At 50.9% G+C, this 24,769-nt stretch overlaps 1 protein-coding gene across 11 annotated transcripts in view; it reads left to right on the plus strand.

Annotated features, from left to right (window-relative positions):
• Positions 1–24,769, plus strand: part of KIF17 (kinesin family member 17) — a 52,784-nt gene that overhangs the window by 22,649 nt on the left and 5,366 nt on the right. For 3 of the 11 annotated variants that reach the window (XM_055386643.2, XM_055386621.2, XM_055386663.2), the window contains exons 7-13: positions 3,868–4,015; positions 6,251–6,807; positions 8,064–8,144; positions 9,177–9,388; positions 11,321–11,552; positions 21,967–22,225; positions 23,624–23,739. In XM_055386643.2, coding sequence (XP_055242618.2) covers positions 3,868–4,015; positions 6,251–6,807; positions 8,064–8,144; positions 9,177–9,388; positions 11,321–11,552; positions 21,967–22,225; positions 23,624–23,739 — 1,605 coding nt within the window. Of the gene's footprint in view, positions 1–3,867; positions 4,016–6,250; positions 6,808–8,063; positions 8,145–9,176; positions 9,389–11,320; positions 11,553–14,504; positions 17,883–18,138; positions 18,392–21,966; positions 22,226–23,623; positions 23,740–24,769 lie in introns of those variants that run through there. The other 8 variants (XM_019012097.4, XM_019012107.4, XM_019012115.4 and 5 more) reach the window with 6 other exon arrangements.

Below are 24,769 nucleotides of genomic sequence, written 5' to 3' on the forward strand. Positions count from 1 at the left end.
CAAGATGGCGCCAGTGCACTCCAGCCTGGGCAACAGAGTGAGACTCCGTCTGAAAAAAAAAAAAGGACAGGATGGTCCTTGCTCTTTGGAGGGTGCCTTCTGGTAGGGGAGACCAACAATAAACTATAATCAAATAAGTAGAGACTATCATGAAGGAAGCAATGGTTCGGGCAGAAAAAGCAGCTCCTGAGATTACTAGGAAGCTGGAGAGACAGAAGAGACCTAAGGAAGGAAAAGAAGCAACTGGCGGCCCTTGCCCTGGTGTCAGAAGACAGCAGCTGTAGAGGGCTGTGAGGAAGGAGGGTGCTGCTGAGAGAGCTCACACACCATTCACACCTGTTCACACACATCCACACCATACACCCATTCACACCTGTTCACACCCATTCACACCCGTTCACACCCATTCACACCCTTCCCTGGGCAAGTGTGTCCTGCCCTTGGCTGTCTCCCAGGAGTCCTCATCCTGGAGTAGTGAAATGGTTGAAAACCCCCAAAAGAAGCAAAAGCCAAAGCCCCAGGGGTCTCCTCAGGAGAATAAAATGGGAGACCCATCTCTCCAAACCCAAGAAGAAGAAATCTTTCCCAAGGAGGAGCAGGCTAGTGGTGATCCTGGGGAGACAGCTGGCAGCATGTCTTCCCAAGGTGGAGGCTGGGTGCAGTGGCTCACGCCTGTAATCCCAGCGCTTTGGGAGGCATAGGTGGTGGATTGCTTGAGGTCAGGAGTTAGAGACCAGCCTGGGCAACATGGCGAGACCCCCATCTTTACCAAAAATACAAAAAATTAGCCGAGTGTGGTGGTGGTGCCTGTGGTCCCAGCTTCTCGGGAGGCTGAGGTGGGAGAATTGCTTGAGCCGGGGTTGGGGTTCGGGTTCACTGCAACTTGAGGTGGCAATGAGCTGAGACTGCGCCACTGCACTCCAGCCGGGGTGACAGAGTGACACCTTGTCTAAAAAAAAAAAAGATGAGGACGTAATCATCCAAGGAGGAAACAGTTAGTGACCCCGAGGGAGAGGCAACAGGAGCATTGCCAAGAAAAAGAGGAGATTCTCTTCCAAGGAGAAACCATCAGCAATGGGCCTGGAGAGGCCACTGGTAGCAAGATCAGCTCCAAGAAGAAGAAAAAGACCCACAAACAGGCCAGGCGTGATGGCTCATGCCTGTAATCCCAGAACTTTGGGAGGCCAAGGAGGGTGGATCACGAGGTCAGGAGTTTGAGACCAGCCTGGCCAACATAGTGAAACCCCATCTCTACTAAAAATACAAAAATTAGCCAGGCGTGGTGGCACGCGCCTGTAGTCCCAGCTACTCAGGAGGCTGAGGCAGGAGAATTGCTGCAACCTGGGAGGTGGAGGTTGCAGTGCGCTGAGATCACACCACTGCACTACAGCTTGGGTGACAGAGTGAGACTTCGTCTCAAAAAAAAAAAAAAAAAAAGAGTCCCACAAACCATCCCAGGAAGATCAGAATGAACATTTCCTGGGGGAGAAGCAAGCCCCCAAGGTGGCATTTTCCAACCCTATACCCCAATAAAAACAAATTCATGAGCACACACACAGAAAATAAATAGCATAATAGAAGCTCAGGAAGTGTGTTAAGAAGAAATAGAAGCCAGGCACAGTGGCTCACGCCTCTAATCCCATCGCTTTGCAAGACCGACATGGCGAAACCCCATCTCTGCCAAAAATATGAAAATTAGCCAGGCATGGTGGCATGCACATGTAATAGGCTACTTGGGAGGCAGAGGCAGGAGAATCAGGAGAATCACTTGAACCTGGGAAGTGGAGGTTGCAGTGAGCTGAAATTGCGCCACTGCACTCCAGCCCAGGTGACAGAGCGATACTCTGTCTCCAGAGAAAAAAAAAAAAAGCAATAGAGGAAGGGACAGAGAGCAGTGCAGGAGGCCTTCTGCTTCTGAGAGTATGGTCAGGGAAGGCCTCTCTGAGGGATGTTACTAAGCTGAGGCCTGGGAAGGTGCTTGCCAGGGAGCAGGGCAAAGGCCTTGGGGCAGGGAGGAAGTGGGTGTGTCTAGGAGGCCCCAAATGTGTATCATAGCAGTTGAGGGGGAGGCAGGGCCAAATCACTTGGGACTCAGGTCAAGTTGAGGAGCTTAGATTTCATCCATGAACATGGGATACCATTAGCAGATCCTAAGCAGGGGAGACACCTGGGTGGGCACCATGGCTGTGTCAGAGAGAGGTTGGGGCCGTAGTGAGAATAGAGGTGAGAACCAGGTGGCTGTTTGGATGAGAGCTGGCAGTGATAGCAAAGATGGAGAGAAGTGGATGAATAAAAACATATTTTGTCATTGATGGGTTGAGGACCATTAGGCAGAAAGGTATTTGCCAACATGGAAAGGTGTTCATGATATATTGCTGTGTGGATAAAATAGATTGCAAACAAATGCATATATTATTCATCTGTTAAAAAATGCACTGAGCAGGCTGGGCATGGTGGCTCATGCCTGTAATCCCAGCACTTTGGGAGGCTGAGGCTGGTGGGTCACCTGAGGTCAGGAGTTCGAGACTAGCCTAGCCAACATGGTGAAACTCCATCTCTACTACTACTACTAATAATAATAAAATAGCCAGACGTGGTGGTGGACAACTGTAATCCCAGCTACTTGGGAGGCTGAGGCAGGAGAATCACTTGAACCTGGGAGTTGGAGGTTGCAGTGAGCCGAGATCATGCCATTGCACTCCAACCTGGGCAACAACAGTGAAACTCCATCTCAAAAAAAAAAAAAGAAGCACTGAGAGGCTGGGTGTGGTGGCTTATGCCTGTAATCCCAACACTCTGGGAGGCTGGGGTGGGAGGATCACTTGAGGCCAGGAGTTTAAGACCAAGCTGGGCAACACAGTGAGACCCCTACTCTATGAATTTTTCATTTATTTCTGTTTTATTTTTATTTTTGAGACAGAGTATCACTCTGTCACCCAGGCTGGAGTGCAGTGGTGTGATCTCGGCTCACTGCAACCTCCACTTCCCAGGTTCAAGTGGTCTCATGCCTCAGCCTCCCCAGTAACAGATTACAGGCACGCCACCATGCTTGGCTAATTTTTGCATTTTTAGTAGAGGCGGGGTTTTGCCATGTTGGCCAGGCTTGCCTTGAACTCCTGGCCTCAAGCGATCTGCCTCAGCTTCCCAAAGTGCTGGGGTTACAGGCATGAGCCACCATGCCCGGCCTACAAAATTTTTTAAAAAAATTAGCTGATGGTGGCCGGGCGTGGTGTCTCACGCCTGTAATCCCAGCACTTTGGGAGGCCGAGGCGGGTGGATCACGAGGTCAGGAGATCGAGACCATCCTGGCTAACACAGTGAAACCCCGTCTCTACTAAAAATACAAAAAATTAGCCGGGTGTGGTGGCAGATGCCTGTAGTCCCAGCTACTTGGGAGGCTGAGGCAGGAGAATGGTGTGAACCTGGGAGGCAGAGCTTGCAGTGAGCTGAGATGGCGCCACTGCACTCCAGCCTGGGCGACAGAGCGAGACTCTGTCTCAAAAAAAAAAAAAATTTTTTTTGCTGATGGTGGCATGCCCATAGTCCCAGCTATTCGGGAGGCTGAGGCAGGAGGATCACTTGAGCCTGGGAGTTCGAGGCTGGAATGAGCCATGATTATGCCATTGCACTCCAGCCTGGGGGACAGAGTGAGACCCTGTCTCAAAAACAAAACAAAACAAAAAAGCATTGAGAACAGTTTGGAAAGGTCTTCACCAGCAAGTAATTATCACAGTGTTGTACCACTGGATTCTCTTGGCTTACTTATATGTTCTGTATCGTTTGAATAACAAAAAAGGAATACCGAAAGCTGGGTTTCAAAATGATGATAAAATGCTGCCTGCCCTCTGGTCCCCCCCCACACCCCAGGAGTATGAAGAGCGCCTGGCCCGGCTGAAAGCCGACTATAAGGCCGAGCAGGAGTCTCGGGCCAGGCTGGAGGAAGACATCACTGCCATGCGCAACTCATATGACGTCAGGCTGTCCACACTGGAGGAGAACCTGCGGAAGGAGACAGGTGGGCACCCCTTGCCCCCCGAGGCTGTCTCCAGGGAAGGTGGCCTCCTTTCCGCCTCACTGCAGTAACTGCATCACAGAGCATTTTCTACACCCGAGGATCAGGTCTGTTTTATCCTCACAATGGTCCAGTAAGGTAGGTACCACAATTATGCTCACTATATAGATGAGGAAACTGAGGCACAGAGAGGGTAAGTAACTTGCCCATGGTCACACAGCTGGTAAAGGAGAGCCAGGATTTGAACCCAAGCAGTCTGGCCCCAGAGCCAGTGTTCTCACCCACAGCACTGCACTGGGGTGGCTTAGCCATGGACTGGGCCCCAGCTCAAGGCTGACTGTGAGCTGTAAAGTACCACCCTTTCTTTAGAGGCGAGCCCCTGCCCCGAATTTCTGTGTTTTCCAGTCTCTTACTTTTGAGCCTCTCTGTTAGCAAAGCAAACACATTCCATAATAAGGATTTAATCCTTAGCCACAACTGTTTACCTATCTGGCGGTTTTTGTGTTCTTTTTTTTTAAAAAAATTTCTTTGTTTTGAGATGGAGTCTTGCTCTGTCGCCCAGGCTGGAGTGCAGTGGCATGACCTTGGCTTACTGCAACCTCCACATCCTGGATTTAAGCAATTCTCGTGCCTCAGTCTCCTGAGTAGCTGGGATTACAGGTGCACACTACCACACCCGACTAATTTTTGTGTTTTCAGTAGAGACGGGATTTCGTCATGTTGGCCAGGCTGGTCTCGAACTCCTGGGCTCAAGCGATCCACCTGCCTTGGCCTCCCAAAGTGCTGGGCTTACAGGCCTGAGCCACTGCACTCGGCCTTTAGTTTTTGTCTTCTTTTTGCCGCCCTAGGATATTCTGCCGTACCAGTGTCAGTCAAACACGCATGCTGCCTGGAGGTCCAGACTTCCTAGCACTCATGAATAGTGTAGAATCCAGGCCTGGAATGATGATGATACTGATCGCACCGTCGGTACCGCTTGTTGGCACATTACCGCGTGCCGGGTACTGTGTGGGTGCTTTACCTGCACCTCCTCACTGAGCCTCTGTCTCCCCAATCCAGCGAGGTAGGACTCCCTGAATCCTCCCATAACTGTGTGGAAACCAAGGCTGAGAGAGATCCAGGCCATTAGCTAGGGAGTGGGTGCCATATTTCAGCAAAGGGAAAAATCAAGACCCTCTTACAGGAGTCTGGGACATAACGATAAAGAAATGGGTGGGAGGTATGAGAGGCGCCGGGAGCCCCCTGAACTGGAGCACTAAGGGGCCCATGTGAATGCAGCCCTGTCTCCGCTGCAAGGGAGACGCACTCCTGGAGGAGACCCAGGGGAAGAGGAGGGAGCAGATTCTAGCATTTTATGCCCTTTGGAGTGTTCCCTCCAGTCCAGATTGAATATGAGGCCTCCAGCAGATCTTCGTCTGGCTTCTGGAGCTCTGACATTCATCCACAGCATTCATTTAGCTCCCGTGGATCTAGCATATCCAGTGGACAAGAGCCCTGGGCTGGCCACTCCAGTGAGGGCTCTGAGGGCACCTGGGCATGAAATCTGCTGAGCTCTCAGCCTTGGAAGGCAACAAGGCCCCAGGAAGCCTGCCAGTGTGCGAAGAGTGGTCCCAAGGCTGGGTGTGACGTAAGAGCCCAGCACTCAGTGGCTGTGGAGGTCAGAAAATGGAGGAATCCCAGCGTTGGTCAGGGAAGGCTTCCTGGAAGAGGTGGAAGGTGGTAGGGTTTGGGTTCTGATAAAAGCAGAGATGGGAAGGCAGGCAGGCTGTAGCCAGCCTCTGGAGGGTCTGGGAGGCTCTGACTCTTAAGCTGGTCTTTTAGAAACAGTGGTCTTGGGCCGGGCGCAGTGGCTCACGCCTGTAATCCCAGCACTTTGGGAGGCCGAGGGGGGCGGATCACGAGGTCGGGAGATCGAGACCATCCTGGCTAACATGGTGAAACCATGTCTCTACTAAAAATACAAAAAAAATTAGCCAGGCATGGTGGCGGGCGCCTGTACTCCCAGCTACTCGGGAGGCCGAGACAGGAGAATGGCATGAACCTGGGAGGCAGAGCTTCCAGTGAGCTGAGATCGCACCACTGCACTCCAGCCCGGGCGACAGAGCGAGACTCTGTCTCAAAAAAAAAAACCAAAAAAACAAACAAACAAAAAAACACACTGGGCTTGGAGCCACCTTCTAGGGAAGGGTCTCTCATTCTGACACTTTAAAAACCTGAAGGAAGTTCTCCATTTTTCAGAGGCTGTCCTGCAGGCGGGAGTCCTTTACAAGGCTGAGGTCATGTCCAGGTCTGAGTTTGCCAGCAGCTCTGAGTACCTGCCTGCTTTTCAGTATGAGACGGTGGTGAAACCCGAGGTCTTCTCCACGACAGACACTCTGCCCAGTGACGATGTCTCCAAGACTCAGGTTTCCTCCAGGTTTGCGGAGCTGCCCAAGGTGGAACCCTCCAAGTCTGAGATTTCTCTGGGCTCCAGTGAGTCATCCTCGCTCGAAGAAACCTCTGTGTCCGAGGCTTTCCCTGGGCCTGAGGAGCCCTCCAACGTGGAGGTCTCCATGCCCACTGAGGAGTCCAGGAACAGATACTTCCTGGATGAGTGCCTCGGGCAGGAGGCCGCTGGGCACCTGCTGGGCAAACAGAACTACCTCCCGGAAGAGGAGCCGCAGGAGGTGCCCCTGCAGGGGTTACTAGGCCTGCAGGACCCGTTTGCCGAGGTGGAAGCCAAGCTGGCCAGACTCTCCTCCACCGTGGCCAGGACAGACGCACCCCAGGCAGACGTCCCCAAGGTCCCCGTGCAGGTAGCTGATGTCACGCATGGTGCCATGTGAACACTGAGCAGGCAGAGCCTGCCCAGAGCCCGGAGCTCACTGTGCACACACTGTTCACACACACGGCCTCTGACACTCAGGCCGTGGCTCCACTGTGTCTGCTGCGGCTCTGGCACTGGTGGCTGGCTCAGGGGCACTGGTGTCCAGGGGTTAGGGAAGGAGAAGCTCTGTCTCATGCTCTGTAATTCAATAAGAAAGTTGGGGTCGCGATGCAAGGTTATGCCAGGTGGGCTCCCGTTCTGCAGACGGAGGGACAGCTGTACAGGGCGTTTGCCCAGTTGCCATGGTTACAGTGAGTGTCCAGGCCTGACGGAGCCCTGGGCGACACTCACCGGCTCGTGAGCTCTGTAGTGAGCTGGGTGGGGGGTCTGTGGGAATCCAGCCACCTTTCAGTGACCACGAGGCTTCTGGGACACTGCTCTTCCTCCATCTGGCCCCCTGACCAACATCTCCCTTTTCAACAACCCTCTTGTTTTTAAAACAATGTTCCTCTTGGCCAGGCACATTGGCTCACGCCTGTAATCCCAGAACTTTGGGAGACCGAGGTGGGTGGATCACCTGAGGCCAGGAGTTCAAGCCCGGCCTGGCCAACATGGTGAAGTGAAACCCCATTTCTACCTAAAATATAAAAATTAGCCAGGTGTGGTGGCGTGCACCTGTAATCCCAGCTACTCAGGAGGCTGAGGCAGGAGGATCACTTGAACCTGGGAGACAGAGGTTGCAGTCAGCCAAGATCGCACCACTGTGCTCCAGCCTGGGCGACAGAGCGAGACTCCATCTCAAAGAAAAAGAAAAGTCCTATTTTCTCCTCTTTGTTCTCTGCTTTCCTTTCCTCTGTGTGTATGTATTTTTTTTGTGTGTGTGTGTCTGTGTGTGTGTATTTAGAGAGAGAGATCCCAGGTCTACCACTTCCTTGGTTGTGTGACCTTTCTGGGCTGGGTTTCCTCATCTGTAAAATGACGATGCTTCAGAGGAGTGGATGCAGGCAACGCTCCTGGCACACAGCAGGTGCCCACCACACGCCTGTCTTCCCGTTTCCTCTCTTCCCTGTTCTCTCCCTCATCTCTTCCCTCCTTTGTGCTCCTTCTCTCGGGAGTGACAGGCAGGGGAGGTTGGGGGCTGGTGGGAGGCCTTGGGGAGTTGAAGTGAGGCCAGGGGTGAGGGAGTAAAGGATGGTTCTGGCCCAAATCAGCCTTCTTTCTCCCCCATCCCCTCTTTCCTCCCAGGTCCCTGCGCCGACAGACCTGCTGGAGCCCAGGGATGCCAGGCGCGAAGCCGAGGCGGCTGATGACTTCCCGCCCAGGCCTGTGAGTACCTCCCCGGGCCTCCATGTGGGGGACGGGGTTCTCTTCAACTTCCTGGGAAACTCCAGCTTGTCTTCTCCCTCCCTGAGCTTCAGTTTCCTCATCCATGAGCTGAGAACAACAACCCCAGCCTTCCCCGGGCTTGTGGCCCGTGGCCCGTGGCCAGGCAGTGTGCAGTGGGAGGAACCATCATCCTCTTCTTATGGAGTGAAAGTGGCCTGTTGTTCTAGATGGTGGCTTTCAAACCTTCCTTAGCCTTGTCGCCCTTTGTGTAAAGGAATTGAGGCCCAGTGTGTGCAAAGGACGAGGGCTGCAGGTCAGGGCTGGTGGCCCCTAAGACACCATCGGGGAACCCAATTTGAACACCCCAGGGGAGCGAAAGGAGAGGAAGCTTTAAATCTCCCCACATTTATAGAGGAAGAAGACAGTTTGGACCCAAGTGTGGGCTGGGCACGGGGCCTGCAGCAGGCTCTCAGCAGGGCGTAGATGGAGCAGCCGGGGCAGCCCTGGCTAGGAAGTGACTCTGGGGTGGGACCCAGGCGTGAAGGAGGGACGGGGGGAAGCAGCAAGCAGAGGGGATAGCAAGTGCCAAGTTCCTATGGCTGGAAAGACCTTGACTTTCTCAGCAATGGAAAAGGAGGCCACGGTGGCGGGGGAGGCCGTGGAGGCAGGGAGCCGGCAGGGAGGAAAGTGGACTTTCCTGCGAACGTGACGGGAAGTCACATTGGGCTCATCGGGAACGGGATGTGATCGGTTTCTATTTTAAGATGGCCCTGGCTGCCTGTGGAGACTGGATTGTGGGAGGTGAGAGAGGAAGCTGGGAGCCTTCCTCCTAGCGTGGGGGTGTCAGTGGGAATAGCGGCAGTAAGAACTCAACAGGGCGTGTTTTTGTGTCACTGGTGTCCCTGAGCTGGAGGTGATCTGTCGGGGCTGCAGCAGGCGGAATGGCCCCGTCTGGGATTGAGCCACCTGGGAGCTGTCGGCGGGGGTTGGGGCGGCCTTCCCACCTCCACCTGGGTTTCTCTTCACACTCAGGAGGTAGATCTGGCCTCGGAAGTGGCCTTAGAGGTGATGCGGACAGCAGAGCCTGGCATGTGGTTGGAGGCTCAGGCCCCGGTGGCCCTGGTGACTCAGCCTCAGCCCCTGCCGGCCACAGCTGGTGTGAAGAGGGAGAGCGTGGGCATGGAGGTGGCGGTGCTGACCAATGACCCGCTGCCCATGGTGGACCAGCAGCAGGTGCTGGCCCGGTAAGCAGCAGAGCATGGGGCTGGCGGGACCCCACGGTGAGGTGGGAAGGGGCTGCCTTCCAGGACGGAGGCGGGGGTGCCATAGCTTCCTCCCAGCTCTCCCTTCTAACTTGGCAGGGCGGCCCTGATCCTCTCTCCAGGCGCAGTGGGGACTGGGCGGGCAGGGCTCTGCTCCGGAAGCTACACAGGCTGCCACCAGCATCCCTTGTCAGGCCTGCTGGCCTTCAGGTTTCAGGAATCCCAGGGCAGAGTGTCGCAGGCTTTTCTCCCATCCCAGCCAAGCCCCCAGCCCCCTGGCCTCCAGTGCCCTCCTGAAGGTGAGACCCACTCACCCACAGGACAAGCCATCCCCAGGCACTCTCTGGGACCGCCGGGGGAGCTGGGCTTTCCTCACTAGCCGTGTGGCTGTTAGGTTACTTAACTTTTCTGAGCCTCAGTTCTCACTTCCGTTAATGATGATGTCAGCCCGACCTCCATGTCATGGTCATCCAGGGGTTCAACAGGCAGAGACCCAGTCCCAGAGGCCACAGTTCAAACACTAACTGAGCGACCCCTGAGTGCTGGGCCCAGGACGCAAGGATGAGCAAGCTGCTGCCTCAGCCCCAAGGGCCCACAGGCCAGGGCGGAGGACAGGCAGGGCCAAGAGGGTCCTGTTCTCTAGCAGTTCCCAGCCTGCCTCCTCCACTAGCTCTGCCACCTCAGGCCAACTTGCAACCTCTCTGTGCCTTCACTGCCCATCTTCAGAATGGGTGATATCAGTAGTCCCAGTGTGAGAAGCTTGTGGTGAGGGTCAAAATGAGGCATTGCCTGCAGTGTGGCAGCCCCGTGCCGGGCACGCAGTAAACACTTGGCACATGTCCTGGCTGTTTTCACAGTGTGGTGTGGAGGGAAGGCTGGGGGGCCTTCACAGAAGTGGAGACACCTGAATAAGGTTTGCTGCAGGGGTGGCATCCTAGAGAAAGGGCACAGCACCTGCAAAGGTGTGGAGGTGGGACCCGGCCCGGGCATTTGGAGACGTGCCAGCCGTGAGTGAAAGCTGGAGTGAGCCGCAGAGTGGGGTGCAGGGGAGATAGAGGGAAGACCCTATGTGCCCTCCTCGGGTGCTTGGGCTCCATCCTGATGGAGACCCACAGCAGGATGTTTTTTTCTTTTTTTTTTTTTTGAGACGGAGCCTTGCTCTGTTGCTCAGGCTGGAGTGCAGTGGTGTGATCTCGGCTCACTGCAACCTCTGCCTCCTGGGTTCAAGCGATTCTCGTGCCTCAGCCTCCCAAGTAGCTGGGATTACAGGTGTGCACCATCACGCCCGGCTAATTTTTGTATTTTTAGTAGAGATGGGGTTTAATCATGTTGGTCAAACTAGTCTCAAACTCCTGACCTCAAGTGATTCGCCTGCCTAGGCCTCCCAAAGTGCTGGGATTACAGGCGTGAGCCACTGCACCCAGCCAAAAATTTGTACCTCTAAAGGACAAAACTCTAAACGTTTTTGAGCATTTTGGACATAAATAGTCTTAACCATGTATTGTGCATGTCCCTGCCTGATTAAATATTGTGCGCTGAGTGTATTGAACATTTTTCACAACCCAGGGTTCTTCTCATCATGCCAGTGGCCTCAGACACAGAACTAGCCTGCTCAGCTGCAGGGAGCACCAGCGTGGGAAGTCCGCGGGTCAGGGGTGGGTTAGCTGAGCCCACAGGAAGATTCCCGCCCTGACCCGCCACTGTGGTCAAGTGCACAGGCAGGGAGTTGGGCAGGAATCCTGGTTGTGACCCTGAGCAAGCAGCGTCCTGTCGCCGAGCCTCGGTTTCCCTCCCTGTGAAGTGGGGTTGTTGGAAGGATCTGGGGGGCCCACGCATAGCCTGGAGCCTGCTGGATGGCACGTGCTCGGTGATGGGCAGACATTGTCTTGTTTGCTTTCTCCTCCACGCCGGCAGTCTGCAGCTGTTGGAGCAGCAGGTTGTGGGTGGAGAGCAGGCCAAGAACAAGGACCTGAAGGAGAAGCACAAGCGGCGCAAGCGCTACGCAGACGAGCGCAGGAAGCAGCTGGTGGCTGCCCTGCAGAACTCGGATGAGGACAGCGGGGACTGGGTGCTGCTTAACGTCTACGACTCCATCCAGGAGGAAGTGCGGGCCAAGAGCAAGCTGCTGGAGAAGATGCAGAGGAAGGTGAGGCCCAGATGCAGCCCCCCATGCCCAGCTGCCCAGAGATGGGTGAGACTCCCTGATCCAGGCATCCCTACACCTTGTGGGAAGCCAGGCAACCTTCTACTCTACACAGCAGGCATGCATGCATTTATTATTTATTTTTAGAGACAGGGTCTCTCTGTCGCCTAGGCTGCAGTGCAGTGGTACAATCAGCTCACCTCCCAGAATCAAGCCATCTTCCTGTCTCAGTCTCCCGAGTAGCTGAGACTACAGATGTGCACCACCACACCTGGCTACTTTATTAAATTTTTTGGACAGGCAGGGTCTCACCATATTGCCCAGGCTGGAAAGCACTTATTAAGTGCCTGCAGTGTGACACACCCTGTTCTGATGCTGGCAGGCAGAGCAGTCACAGTGACAGATGTGTCCCTGTCACTGTGGAGCTTGCCTCCAAGTGTGTGTGTTGTGTGTGTGCATGCATGCGGGTATGTTGTGTGTGTGTGCACGCATGCGGGTATGTGCTGTGTGTGTGCGTGTGGGTGTGCGTGTGTGTAAGAAATAACACAGGAGAGAAATAAGTAAGAGAATATTGAGGAGTGGTCAGTACTGTGAAGAGAATACCAGGGCGAGACAACTCCGCTTTTATGTTTTCATTTTTGTTGATGGTTAAGTGCACAAATTACAAACGCACAACTTGATTCATTTCTACAAAGTGCTTTCCACAAAGCATGCCCATGAAACGAGCACCCAGACTGGGAACCTCAGAAGGACCTGGGCTACCACAGGTGGGGGACAGGAACATTCTCCTGGAGGTAGAGACTTCTGGGGGAACTGAGAGAGAGAACCAGCGCTGGGTGGCGTGAGGAGGAGCATTGGGATGAAGCCTGAAGCAGGAGTGAGGTCAGCATCTTCTAGGAGCAGAGAATGGGCAGATGTGGCTGGAGAAAGGGAGTGAGGCCTGAGTCAGGGAGAGCGTGATTCTGCCCACGGTGAGGGTCACGTGCACTGCCTTTGGAGCTTTCTCTGTGCTGTCTGGGTCTCCTGATCCTCATGATGGCTCCTTGGCCATCTGCAGGGTCCTCCCCACCCCCTCACCCCCACCACTGTCCTGGCAGCCTAAGGATCTTGCCAAGCATAAAACTTTGCCTCTTTTGGCTGGGCGCAGTGGCTCTCGCCTGTAATCGCAGCATTTTGGAAGGCTGAGATGGGAGGATCACTGGAGGTCAGGAGTTCAAGACCAGCCTGGCCAACATGGTGAAATGCCGTCTCTACTAAAAAAAATACAAAAATTAGTCCGGCGTGGTGGCGCACACTGTAATCCCAGCTACTCAGGAGGCTGAGGCAGGAGAATCCCTTGAACCTGGGAGGTGGAGGTTGCAGTGAGCTGACATCACGCCACTGCACTTCAGCCTGGGTGACAGTGCGAGACTCTGTCTCAAAACAAAACAAAACAAAACCTTTTTGCCTCTTTAACCTCTTTAGTTTTTTATTTTCCTGGATTTTTTTTTTTTTTTTTTGAGACAGAGTCTCGCTCTGTCACCCAGGCTGGAGTGCAGTGGCGAGATCTCGGCTCACTGCAAGCTCCGCCTCCTGGGTTCATGCCATTCTCCTGCCTCAGTCTCCCGAGTAGCTGGGACTACAGGCACCTGCCACCATACCGAGCTAATTTTTTTGTATTTTTTTAGTAGAGACGGGGTTTCACTGTATTAGCCAGGATGGTCTCGATCTCCTGACCTCATGATTCGCCCACCTCAGCCTCCCAAAGTGCTGGGATTACAGGTGTGAGCCACTGTGCCTGGCCTTTCTTGGCTATTTTTATATCTTTTCTTAATGCTCCTTGTTATATTTCCAGTTGAATTCATTCTCCCATAGATATCTTGAATTAGGTCTACATTTCTAATATTTTTTCCTTTCTTTTCATTGATGTCCTATTTCATATCTTCTTGATTTTTTTGTCCCTAAGTTTTTCAATTTTGGATTAGAAATGTTCATACCTGTGAATGCCTGTTTAAGAACATTTTATTCAAATGTATTCTAATTGGGGTTATTTTGTATTTCTTATTTTTAAGAGTCTCACTCTGTCACCTAGGCTGAAGTACAGTGGCACGATCATAGCTCACCATAACCTTGAACCCTTGGTCTCAAACAATCCTCCCGCCTCGGCCTTCCAAACTGCTGGGATTACAGGTGTGAGCCACTGCACCTGGCCTTGTGTTACATTTTTATCTGCTGGCTTGGTTCTGCGAGCTTGTGCTTTCGGGGAGAATTTTCTTCACTGAAATGTTTTGATTTTTATTTTCTGTTTCTTCTGGTAGCTTTGGTTAGACACATCTGTTCTTTTCTGTTTACTTTGTAAACAGTCATGTTTTTCTGGACTATCAATAACAGCTGAAGGCAGAGATGAAGTTTGAGGGGGTATCTTAGTTTTCTTCATTCGATAGCACACTCTTCTCTTTGTATAGTGAAGTGTAGTTTTAAATAGAACTCTAGGCCGAGCACGGTGGCTTATGCCTGTAATCTCAGCACTTTGGGAGGCTGAGGTGGGCGAATCGCTTGAGCCTGGGAGGTGGAGGTTGCAGTGAGCGGAGATCGTGACATTGCACTCCAGCCTGGATAGCAGCATGAGACCCTGTCTCCAATCAATCAATCAATCAGTCGATCTCTGATTTGTTTCCTATTGCTGTGTTAACAAATTACTATAAATTTACTTACTTAATATACACAAACATATCATCTCACAGTTCTGTAGGTCAGAGTCCAGGTACAGTGGGGCTGGCTTCTCTGCTTAGAATTCCACAAGGCTGAAATCAAGGTGTTAGCAGGGCTGGACTTCTTTCAGGAGGTTCTAGGGGAAGAATCCTTGTCCGCACTCATTTCAGGTGTTGGCACAATTTAGTCCAATGAGGTTGGTTGCGGGACTGAAGTCCTCATCTTTTTGCTGACTGTTGGCTGTGGGTCACTCTTGGCTTCTAGACACCGCCTGCATTCCTGGGCTCCTGGATCCCTGCAAAGACAGCCAGAGTGGGAAGCAGTACCTCTCACGCGTGGAATCTCTCTGACTCCACTTCTGCCTCATCTTTCAGAAGCATCTCTTCTACCACATCTCTCCTGCCTGCCTCTCTGCCTTCTCTGTTTCTTTTATTTTTACTTTTCATTTTATTTTGAGATAGCGTCTCACTCTGTCACCCAGGCTGGAGTGCAGTGGCACAATCATAGCTCACTGCAGCCTTGACCTCCTGGGCTCAAGAAATCCTCCTGCCTCAGCCTCCTGAGTAGCTGGGACTACAGGTACGCACCACCACGCCTGGCTAATTTTTTTATTATTATTATTATTTGTAGCAGAGGGGTCTTGCTATGTTACCCAGGCTGGTCTCAAACTCCTGCTGTGTTACGCTGGCTGTCCCAGGCTCAAACGATTCTCTTGCCTCAGCCTCCCAGGTAGCTGGGACTGCAGGCGCATGCCACTGCACCCAGCTAATTGTTTTGTAGAGAAGGGGTTTTGCCATGTTGCCCAGGCTGGTCTCGAACTCCTGAGTTCAAATGATCTGCCGGCCTCAGCCTCCCAAAGTGCCAGGATTACAGGCATCAGCCACTGCACCTGGCTGCGAAGTCCTTTTTTTTTTTTTTGCCAAGGAAGATACCATATTCACAGGCACAAAAACAGGGGGCAAAAATCTTGGGGGTGAAAGCTTATTTTTTTGGTGGTGGTTGTCTTTTGTGGTTTTCTCTTGTTTCTGCAGGACTTTCAGTTTCCACCTCAAGGGCGCTTCCCACTTCTAAATGCAGCACCTTCCGGAGACTAACTCCTCTGGTCCTGCACACGTACTGGTCTCTTCCATCAGTTTCTCATTTTCAGGTTTCAGATCCGTTTTTAGGATTGTCTTGCTCCTTGTGGAGGGACTGCACCCTGCCTTCCATCACCTCATTCGTCCTCGCCCCATGCTGTCCTGGATGCTCTCTGCTTACCTCCCCATGGGGTGGCTCCGGGGCTGTCTGCTGGACTTGGGGGTTTATCTCTGTACTTCCATGTGATTCAAAGCTTCCAGCGTTCTCTGTCTTCAGGTCATGCTGTAGGCTGGTTAAGGGTGGCTTTATTTTTCTCTCCTGGTTCTTCTGCATGCTTTTTTGGAGGTCTTGTTGGAGAGATTCAGGCTTAGATGGATGTTTTCATCCTCAGGTACCTAGAATGCTGTCTATTTTATTTTATTTAAACCTTTTTTTGTATAAGGAAATATGTACGTACGTGTGTATACACACTGTTATGGTTTGGCTGTGTCCCCACCCAAATCTTATCTTGAATTATAGCTCCCATAATTCTCATGTGTTGTGGGAGGGACCCAGTGGGAGATAATTCAGTCATGGGGTCGGTTTCCCCCATACTGTTCTTGTGGTAGTGAATAAGTTTCATGAGATCTGATGGTTTTATAAGGGGAAACCCCTTTCTCTTGGTTCTGATTTTCCTTTTGCCTGCCACCATGTAAGATGTGCCTTTCACCTTCCACCATGATTGTGAGGCCGCCCCAGCCATGTGGAACTGTGAGTCCATTAAACTTCTTTTCCTTTATAAATTACCCAGTGTCGGGTATGTCTTTATGAGCATTGTAAAAACAGACCAATATACACACACACAAGAACACACGTGCCATCTCTTTCTTAGATAAAAGTAGCTCTAGTGCACACTTTCTTCTACCTAGCTTTTCTCACACAACAACGTATAGTATCCTGAAGGTCACAGCAGTATGGAGAGATACTCCTCATTCTTTTCTGTTTTTGAGACGGAGTCTCGCTCTGTTGCCCAGGCTGGAGTGCAGTGGCCTGAGCTCGGCTCACTGCAATCTCCACCTCCTGGGTTCAAGAGATTCTCCCACCTCAGCCTCCCGAGTAGCTGGGACTACAGGCGTGCACCACCCATGCCCGGCTAATTTTTGTATTTTTTAGTAGAGACGAGGTTTCACTGTGGTGGCCAGGCTGGTCTTGAACTCCTGATCTCAGGTGATCCACCCACCTCGTCCTCTCAAAGTGCTGTGATTACAGACCTGAGCCACTACGCCTGGCCTCCTCATTCTTTGACAACTACATAGCACTCTATCGTGAGGCTGGATCATTGCTTATTGAGTCAGTCCTCTCTTGATAAACACTTGGGGTGTTTCCAATATCTTGTAATAATAAAGGCTGCTGTAGTAAACAGCCTGTGCATATGACTTCCGTATTCTTGGTAGGTTTCTTTGGAATCTATTCCTCCAACTAGGGATGCTGGGACAAAGGGTAATGCAAGTGTGATTTTGCTTGATGTCACTAGATATGCCAACTTCTCCTCCATAAGGATTGTAGTGTTTCGTATTTCCACTAGCATGTATCCATGTGTTTCTCACCAACAGAGTATATTTACAAAAACCTGGATTTTCCTTTTCTTTATTGAGACGAGGTCTCACCCTGTTGCTCATGCTAGAGTGCAGTGGCACGATCACAGCCCACTGCAACTTCAACCTCCTGGCCTCAGGTGATCCTCCTACCTCAGCCTCCCGAATAGCTGGGACTACAGGCATGCACCACCATGCCTGGCTAATTTTTGTATTTTTTTGTAGAGACGGGGTTTTGCCATGTTGCGCGGGCTGGTCCCAAACTCCTGGGCTCAAGTGATCCTCCTGCCTTGGCTTCCCAAAGTGCTGGGATTACAGGCATGAGCCACTGCATCCAGCCCCTAAAACTTGGATTTTTACCACTTTGTTAGGTGAGAAATAATATCTCAGTGTAGTTTTTTGTTGTTGTTGTTGATTTTATTTTATTTTTCTGAGATGGAGTTTCGTTCTTTTGCCCAGGCTGGAGTGCAATGGTGCAATCTCGACACACTGCAACCTTCGCCCCCCAGGTTCAAGTGATTCTCCTGCCTCAGCCTCCCAAGTAGCTGGCATTACAGGCATGTGCCACCACGCCTGGCTAATTTTTTGTATTTAGTAGAGATAAGGTTTCACCGTGTTGGCCATGCTGGTCTTGAACTCCTGACCTCAAGTGATCCGCCCCACCTTGGCCTCCCAAAGTGCTGGGATTACAGGCGTGAGCCACTGTGCCCAGCATTAGTGTAGTTTTAATTTGCATTTTTCTTATTGTGAGCAGTGTTGAATAGTTTTTCATATGTTTTGTGGCCATTTGCAGTTTTTCTCCAAACTATTTTTATCTCTTTTGCTCATTTCTCTATTAGGGTGGTTGTTCTTTTTCTTTTCTACATGTAGAAACTCTTTATACATTAGGAATATTAACTCTTGGTCTGTGATATAAATTGTAAATTTTTTTCCAGTTTGTCTTTTACTGTGCTTTATGGTATTTTTGCCATATGAAAATTTTCAATTTTTAGATTTTGTCAAATTGACCAACTATTAAAAAATTATTGCATATTGATTTTCAATCATGGGAAAATTCCCTCATGTTTTTTTTCTAGAACTTCTATGGTTTCGTCTTTTTTACATTTAAATCTCTGATCCTTAATCTGTCACAGGGGTAGAGAAAAAAAAGTAAATTAATGATCTAGTTAGAGTTTATCTTGGTACATGTGTGAGGAGCTGATTCGATATTGTCTTTTCTTTTTTTCTTTTTCCTTTTTTTGAGACAGAGTCTCAGGCTGGAGTGCAGTGGCACAATTTCCGCTCACTGCAACCTCCATCTCCTGGGTTCAAGTGATTCTCATGCCTCAGCCTCCTGAGTAGCTGGGATTACAGATGTGCACCACCACGCCCAGCTATACAAAAAGAAGTACAAAACTTACGTTCCAAAAACAATGAAAAAATGTGAAAGTAATTAAGAAGACCAAAATAAATGGAAAGACATCTCATGTTCATATGAATTGGCAGACTCATATTGGTGAGAGGTCAGTACTCCTCAAATTGATCTACAGATTCAAGGCAATACCCATTAGAGTTCCCACTGGTTTCTTTGCAGAAGTTGATAAGCTGATCCTAAAGTTTACAATTAAATTCAGGGGACTCAAAATAGCCAAAACAATCTTGAAAAGAACAAAGTGAGGGGAGTCACACTTCCTGGTTGCAAAGCTTTGCTACAAAGCTACCGTAATCAAGACCGTGTGGTACTGGCATGAGGACAGACACACAGATCAATGGAATACAAATGAGCATCCGGAAATAAACCCTCATATTTACAGTCATCAATTAATTTTTTTTTTTTTTTTGAGAGAGAGTCTTGCTCTGTTGCCCAGGCTGGAGTGCAATGGCGTGATCTCAGCTCACTGCAAGCTCCGCCTCTGGGGTTCACGCCATTCTCCTGCCTCAGCCTCCCGAGTAGCTGGGACTACAGGCACCCACCAAGATGCCCAGCTAATTTTTTCTATTTTTTAGTAGAGACGGGGTTTCATTGTGCTAGCCAGGATGGTCTTGATCTCCTGGCCTTGTGATCCGCCCTCCTCAGCCTCCTAAAGTGCTGGGATTATAGGCATGACCCACCGCGCCCGGCCCTTTTTTTTTTTTTTTTTTTTTTGAGATGGAGTCTTGCTCTGTCACCCAGGCTGGAGTGCAGTGGCGTGATCTTGGCTCACTGCAACCTCTGCCTCCCGGGTTCAAGCAATTCTTCTGTCTCAGCCTCCCAAGTAGCTGGGACTACAGGCACATGCCACCATGTCCGGCTAATTTTAGTATTTTTTAGTAGAGATGGGATTTCACCATATTGGTCAGGCTGGTCTCGAACTCCTGACCTCAGGTGATCCATCCGCCTCGGCCTCCCAAAGTGCTGGGATTACAGGGGTGAGCCACCATGCCCAGCCTGTCAATTGATTTTTGATAAGGATGCCAAGATAATTCAGTGGTGAAAGGACAGTCTTGTCAATAAATGGTGCAGGGACAACTGGATATTCACATGCCAATGAATAATGTTGGACCCCTACCTCACACTCCATACAAAAATTAACTCAAAATGGATCCAAACCTAAATGTAAGAGCCAAAACTGTAAAACTCTTGGAAGAAAACGTAGGTGTAAATCTTTGCTACCTTGGATTAGGCAGTGGTTTCTTAGGTATGACACCAAAAGCACAAGTTACTTAAAAAAAAAAAAAAAAAGAGGGATAAATTGGATGGTGCAGTGGCTCATGCCTATAATCCAGCACTTTGGGAGGCCGAAGTGGGAGGATCGCTTGAACCCAGGAGTTCAAGACCAGCCTGGACAACATGGGGGAAACCCTGCCTCTACAACAAATTTTAAAAATATTAGCCAGATGTGGTGGCATGCACCTGGAGTCCCTGCCACTCAGGAGGCTGAGGACTGGAAGAGAGGGAGGACTGGGAGGTCGAGGCTACAGTTAACCAAGATCACGCCACTGCACTCCAGCTTGGTGACAGAGTGAGAATTTTATGGCATATGAATTATATGAATTATGTCTCAAGAAAACTGTTACAAAAATTATCGTGCTGGGTGCAGTGGCTCACACCTGTAATCCCAGGACTTTGAGGGGCCAAGGCAGAAAGACTGCTTGAGGCCAGGAACTCTAGACAAGCCTGGGCAACACAGGGAGATCCTGTCTTTACAGTAAATTAAAAAATTAGCTAGGCGTGGTGGCTCACACCTGTAGTCCCAGCTATTTGGGAGGCTGAGGTGGGAAGATTGCTTGAGCCCAGAATGTCGAGGCCACAGTGAGCTGAGAAGGTGCCGCTGCACTCCAGCCTGGGCAACAGAGTGAGACCCTGTCTCTAAAAAAATAACAACAAACAAAAATTATTGTGAGTGATTCCAGATGTACAAAAACATATAATGATTATTATACCCACTAACACCATGTGCTTACTACCCAGTCTAAGAAATGGAGCAGGGCCGGGCGCGGTGGCTCACCTGTAATCCCAACACTTTGGGAGGCCGAGGTGGGTGGATCACCTGAGGTCAGGAGTTTGAGATCAGCCTGGCCAACATGGTGAAACCCCGTCTCTGCTAAAAATACAAAAAATGAGCTGAGCGTGGTGACTCAAACCTGTAATCCAAGCTTCTTGGGAGTTGAGGCATAACAATCGCTCAAACCCTGGAGTCAGAAGTTGTAGTGAGCTGAGATCATGCCACTGCACTCCAGCCTGGGCGACAGAGTGAATCTGTCTCAAAAAAAAAAAAAAAAAAAAAAAAAAATGGAGCAGGCTGGGCCACTGTAGCTCACACCTGTAATCCCAGCACTTCAGAAAGCTGAGATGGGAGAACTGCTTGAGTCCAGGAGTTTGAGACCAGCCTGGTCAACAAAGTGAGCCTCGTATCTATTTAAAACAAACAAACAAACAAAAGAAATGGAACATTGTTAATCCAGTTGAAACCCCTGTGCACCAGCCTCTCTGTGGCTGTCCTGCCCACCCATGTCCTGCCAGCTGTTCTCAAATGGGTGAGTATCAGTGCATGAATTCAAACATCTTTCTTTTATTTTTATTTATCTATTTATTTATTTATTTATTTTGAGACAGAGTCTCACTCTGTCGCCCAGGCTGGAGTGCACTGGTGTGATCTTCACCTTCACCTCCTGGGTTCAAGTAATTCTACCTCAGCCTCCTGAACAGCTGGGATTACAGGCGTGTGCCACCACACCTGGCTAATTTTTTTGTATTTTTAGTAGAGATGGGGTTTCACCATGTTGGCCAGGCTGGTTTCAAACTCCTGACCTCAAGTGATCCACCCGCTTCGGCCTTCCAAAGTGCTGGGATTACAGGTGTGAGCCACCACGCCCTGCCTCAAACATCCTTCTTTACTAATCAGACTGTACCTGCTCTTTGAGGAAACAGACTGTGCACCAGGTAGTCTTGGGGCTCAGGGAGAGGGTGGTTATGGCTAGGGCTGGCAGTCACCTGTGCTCAGGAGGGACCGGGGGACCGGTCTGGCAGACTTGAGCAGGAGACCAAAAGAATCTGGAACCCTTGATCAGATCAAGGTGGGTCTTACTCTTAGGTCCATTGTTTAGGTCCAGTGTTTGTCACACCGTCACACAGGGCTGTGGCAGTGGGAGAGTGAGGATTGTCAAGTCGGAGAGTTTGTGCCTGTTGTCCTCCTTAGAGATGTCACTTGTGCAATTCTCTGATATCCTTTAGAACTGTGGTGTTGGATGTGGGGACTTCTCAAAGGCTCCTGGATAAAATGTACAATGGGAGATAGTGACTGAGGGGCTGGCTGTTGGGATTGCTGATCAACTTTCCCCTACATTTTGCAGGGCTGGGGGGACACATTAGGTGCTCATTTAAATGCTGGGTGGAGAGGCAGCAGGGTGATTGGATAGACGGAAGGATCAGTGGGTGTGAGAGGAGGTGGATGGATGGATGGAGGGAAGGATGGCTGGATGGATGCTGGGGATGAGAATGGATGGCTGATCAGGTCAATGAACAGACGATGCGTGGCTGCTGGCAGGACAGTGAGTGGACAGGGTGGTTAGAAGGAAGGGGAGGTATCTTTCCCTGCTCACTCCTTTGCTTTCAGCTTCGGGCAGCAGAGGTGGAGATCAAAGATCTGCAGTCCGAGTTTCAGCTGGAGAAGATCGATTACTTGGCCACTATCCGCCGGCAGGAGCGTGACTCCATGCTCTTGCAGCAGCTCCTGGAGCAGGTGCAGCCCCTGATTCGCAGGGACTGTAACTACAGCAACCTGGAGAAGATTCTGCGTGAGTCCTGCTGGGACGAAGATAACGGCTTCTGGAAGATCCCACATCCCGTCATCACAAAAACCAGCCTCCCAGTAGGTCAGGAGCTTGGCTGGCCCTTGCCCTCCCCTCCCTCCTTCACGGCTTACCATCCTGCAGACTGGCAGGGAGCGTGGGCCTCTCCTTGCAGGCTGTGGGCGTAGCAGACACGTGACCCTGGGTACCTGATGCGTTAGGACTCTGAGAAAGTGGTGTGTTCTGGAGGCAGACAGATGTGGGTTGGAATTCTGGCAGCACCATTCCCTGTGTGCCCTTTTTGGGACTTGGTGTCTTCATCTGTGAAATGGGGATGAATAACAGCACCTTTCTTAAAGTTGCTGTAAGGCTTGAAATGTGTTAATAGGCCAGGTATGGTGGCTCACGCCTGTAATCCCAGCACTTTGGGAGGCTAAGGCTGGCAGATTGCTTGAGTCCAGGAGTTCGAGACCAGCCTGGCCAACATGGTGAAACCCTGTCTCTAAAAAAAAAAATAGAAAAATTAGCCAGGCATGGCAGCATGTACCTGTAGTCCCAGCTACTTTGGGGGCTGAGGCGAGAGGATCGCTTGAGCCTGGAAAGTCAAGGCTGCAGTGAGCCAAGATCGTGCCACTGCACTCCAGCCTGGGTAACAAAGTGCGACCCTGTCTCAAAACAAACCCCGAAAAGACAAAAACCGGAAATGTGTTAATACACAGAAAACCCTTACAGCAGTGCCTGGCACATAGTGATGCTCGCTGCATGTCATTGTTATCCTAATCAGCATTGTCACTGGTTCATCCTTACGACAGCCCTGAGAAGACAGGTTTTCTACCCATTTCACATAGGAGGACACAATCTCAGAGGGTCCAAAGTCACAGTCACAGCAGTGAGTGGGAGGACCATGGATCAAAACCCACAGTTCAGAGTTTCAGGCCTGGTTCCGCTTCCGCTCTTGCTGCTGACCTCCTGTGTGGCCTTCCGAAGATCACTGTCCCTCTCTGGGCTTCTTTACAAAGAAGGGGTTGGATAAGATGACCTTGAAAGCCTCCTCACCTCTGATGAGTCTCAGAGTAAAGCCAGACATGCTGTGGCTCTTTCTCCAGCCGTGGACCTGACTCTGCCCATTTGGGGAGCCCGCAGTGCCCCCAGGAGTCCTCCCTCTTGCTCAGAGTGTTCATCCAGGTCCAACATCTCTGATGTTTATTGACACCATCCCTGCTGAGACCCCAGCCCGCTCCATTTCCCACATGCTCTGGGATGCAGCAGCCTTCCTGTCTGTCCCCACCCTCGCCTGCTGTCTTGCCTGGAAGCCCCTTGGCTGCTGTCTTGCCTGCAAGCAGACGAGGGTCTTCTCTGGTGTCTGAACCCCTCCTGCTGTCTGTTTCTTAAAATTATCCCTTGGCTTGGGCTGGGAAGTGTCCTCCCCTGTTTAAGCCTGAGCCAGGCCTGACCCCCACCTCCACCTGTGCCCTCCTCTAGGCCTTGCACCAGGCAGCAGTGACTTCAGCTTTTGTTTTCTCATAGCAGTTTCAACTGGGCCACAGAACAAACCAGCCCGCAAAACCTCTGCAGCAGACAACAGCGAGCCGAACATGGTGAGGACCGCGGGAGAGGGAGTGGGGTGTCGGGGGCTGGGAGGGCTTTGCCCCCAGTGCTGTGGGTCAGTGTTACTGCAGAGAGCTGGTTTTCCACTTTCCTCCCGCCTAAGGATTAAAGAAGGGGCCAAGGCTGGATCCTTTTCATGTCCCTCCATTGGCACCTAGACCCTCAACCCCCTCTGGCCCTCATTCAAAGGTACTCACAGTCATAAATACCAAGGGAAAGTAGATGGTTCTGGTGGCCCGTCTTGCCGGTGAAGGACAGAGGCTTCAGCCTCAAACTCAGAGGACAAGCAGCACATTCTGGTTTCCTGCTGGTAATCCTCAGACCAAAAGGGTCCTCACAGGGTTCATGAAGCAGTAATTGGGATTCCTAAGTCACTTTATTTTCCCGTCTCTCATATTCTGTCTTTTTTTTTCTTTTTCTAAGCTCAGTGGCAAGACCTATCTCCTATATTTTATAGTGCAACAGAAATGCATGTTCTTAAAGCATGGGTGGTTGTTGTTTTTTTTTTTTTTTTTGAGACGGAGTCTCGCTCTGTCACCAGGCCGGAGTGCAGTGGTGCGATCTTGGCTCACTGCAACCTCTGCCTCCCAGGTTCAAGCAATTCTCCTGCCTTGGCCTCAGCTGGGACTACAGGCGCTCACCACCATGCCCAGCTAAGTTTTGTATTTTTAGTAGAGACAGAGTTTCACCGTGTTGGCCAGGATGGTCTCGATCTCTTGACCTTGTGATCCTCCTGCCTCAGCCTCCCAGAGTGCTGGGATTTCAGGCATGAGCCACCACGCCCGGCCTCTATTTTATTTTATTTTATTTATTTATTTATTATTATTATTATTATTATTATTATTATTATTATTATTATTATTTCGAGACAGAGTCTCACTCTGTCGCCCAGGCTGGAGTGCAGTGGTGCAATCTCGGCTCACTGAAAGCTCTGCCTCCCAGGTTCACGCCATTCTCCTGCCTCAGCCTCCCAAGTAGCTGGGACTACAGGCACCCGCCACCAAGCCCGGCTAATTTTTT

This window comes from Gorilla gorilla, chromosome 1 (assembly GCF_029281585.2).
Source record: "Gorilla gorilla gorilla isolate KB3781 chromosome 1, NHGRI_mGorGor1-v2.1_pri, whole genome shotgun sequence".
NCBI lineage: Eukaryota > Metazoa > Chordata > Mammalia > Primates > Hominidae > Gorilla > Gorilla gorilla.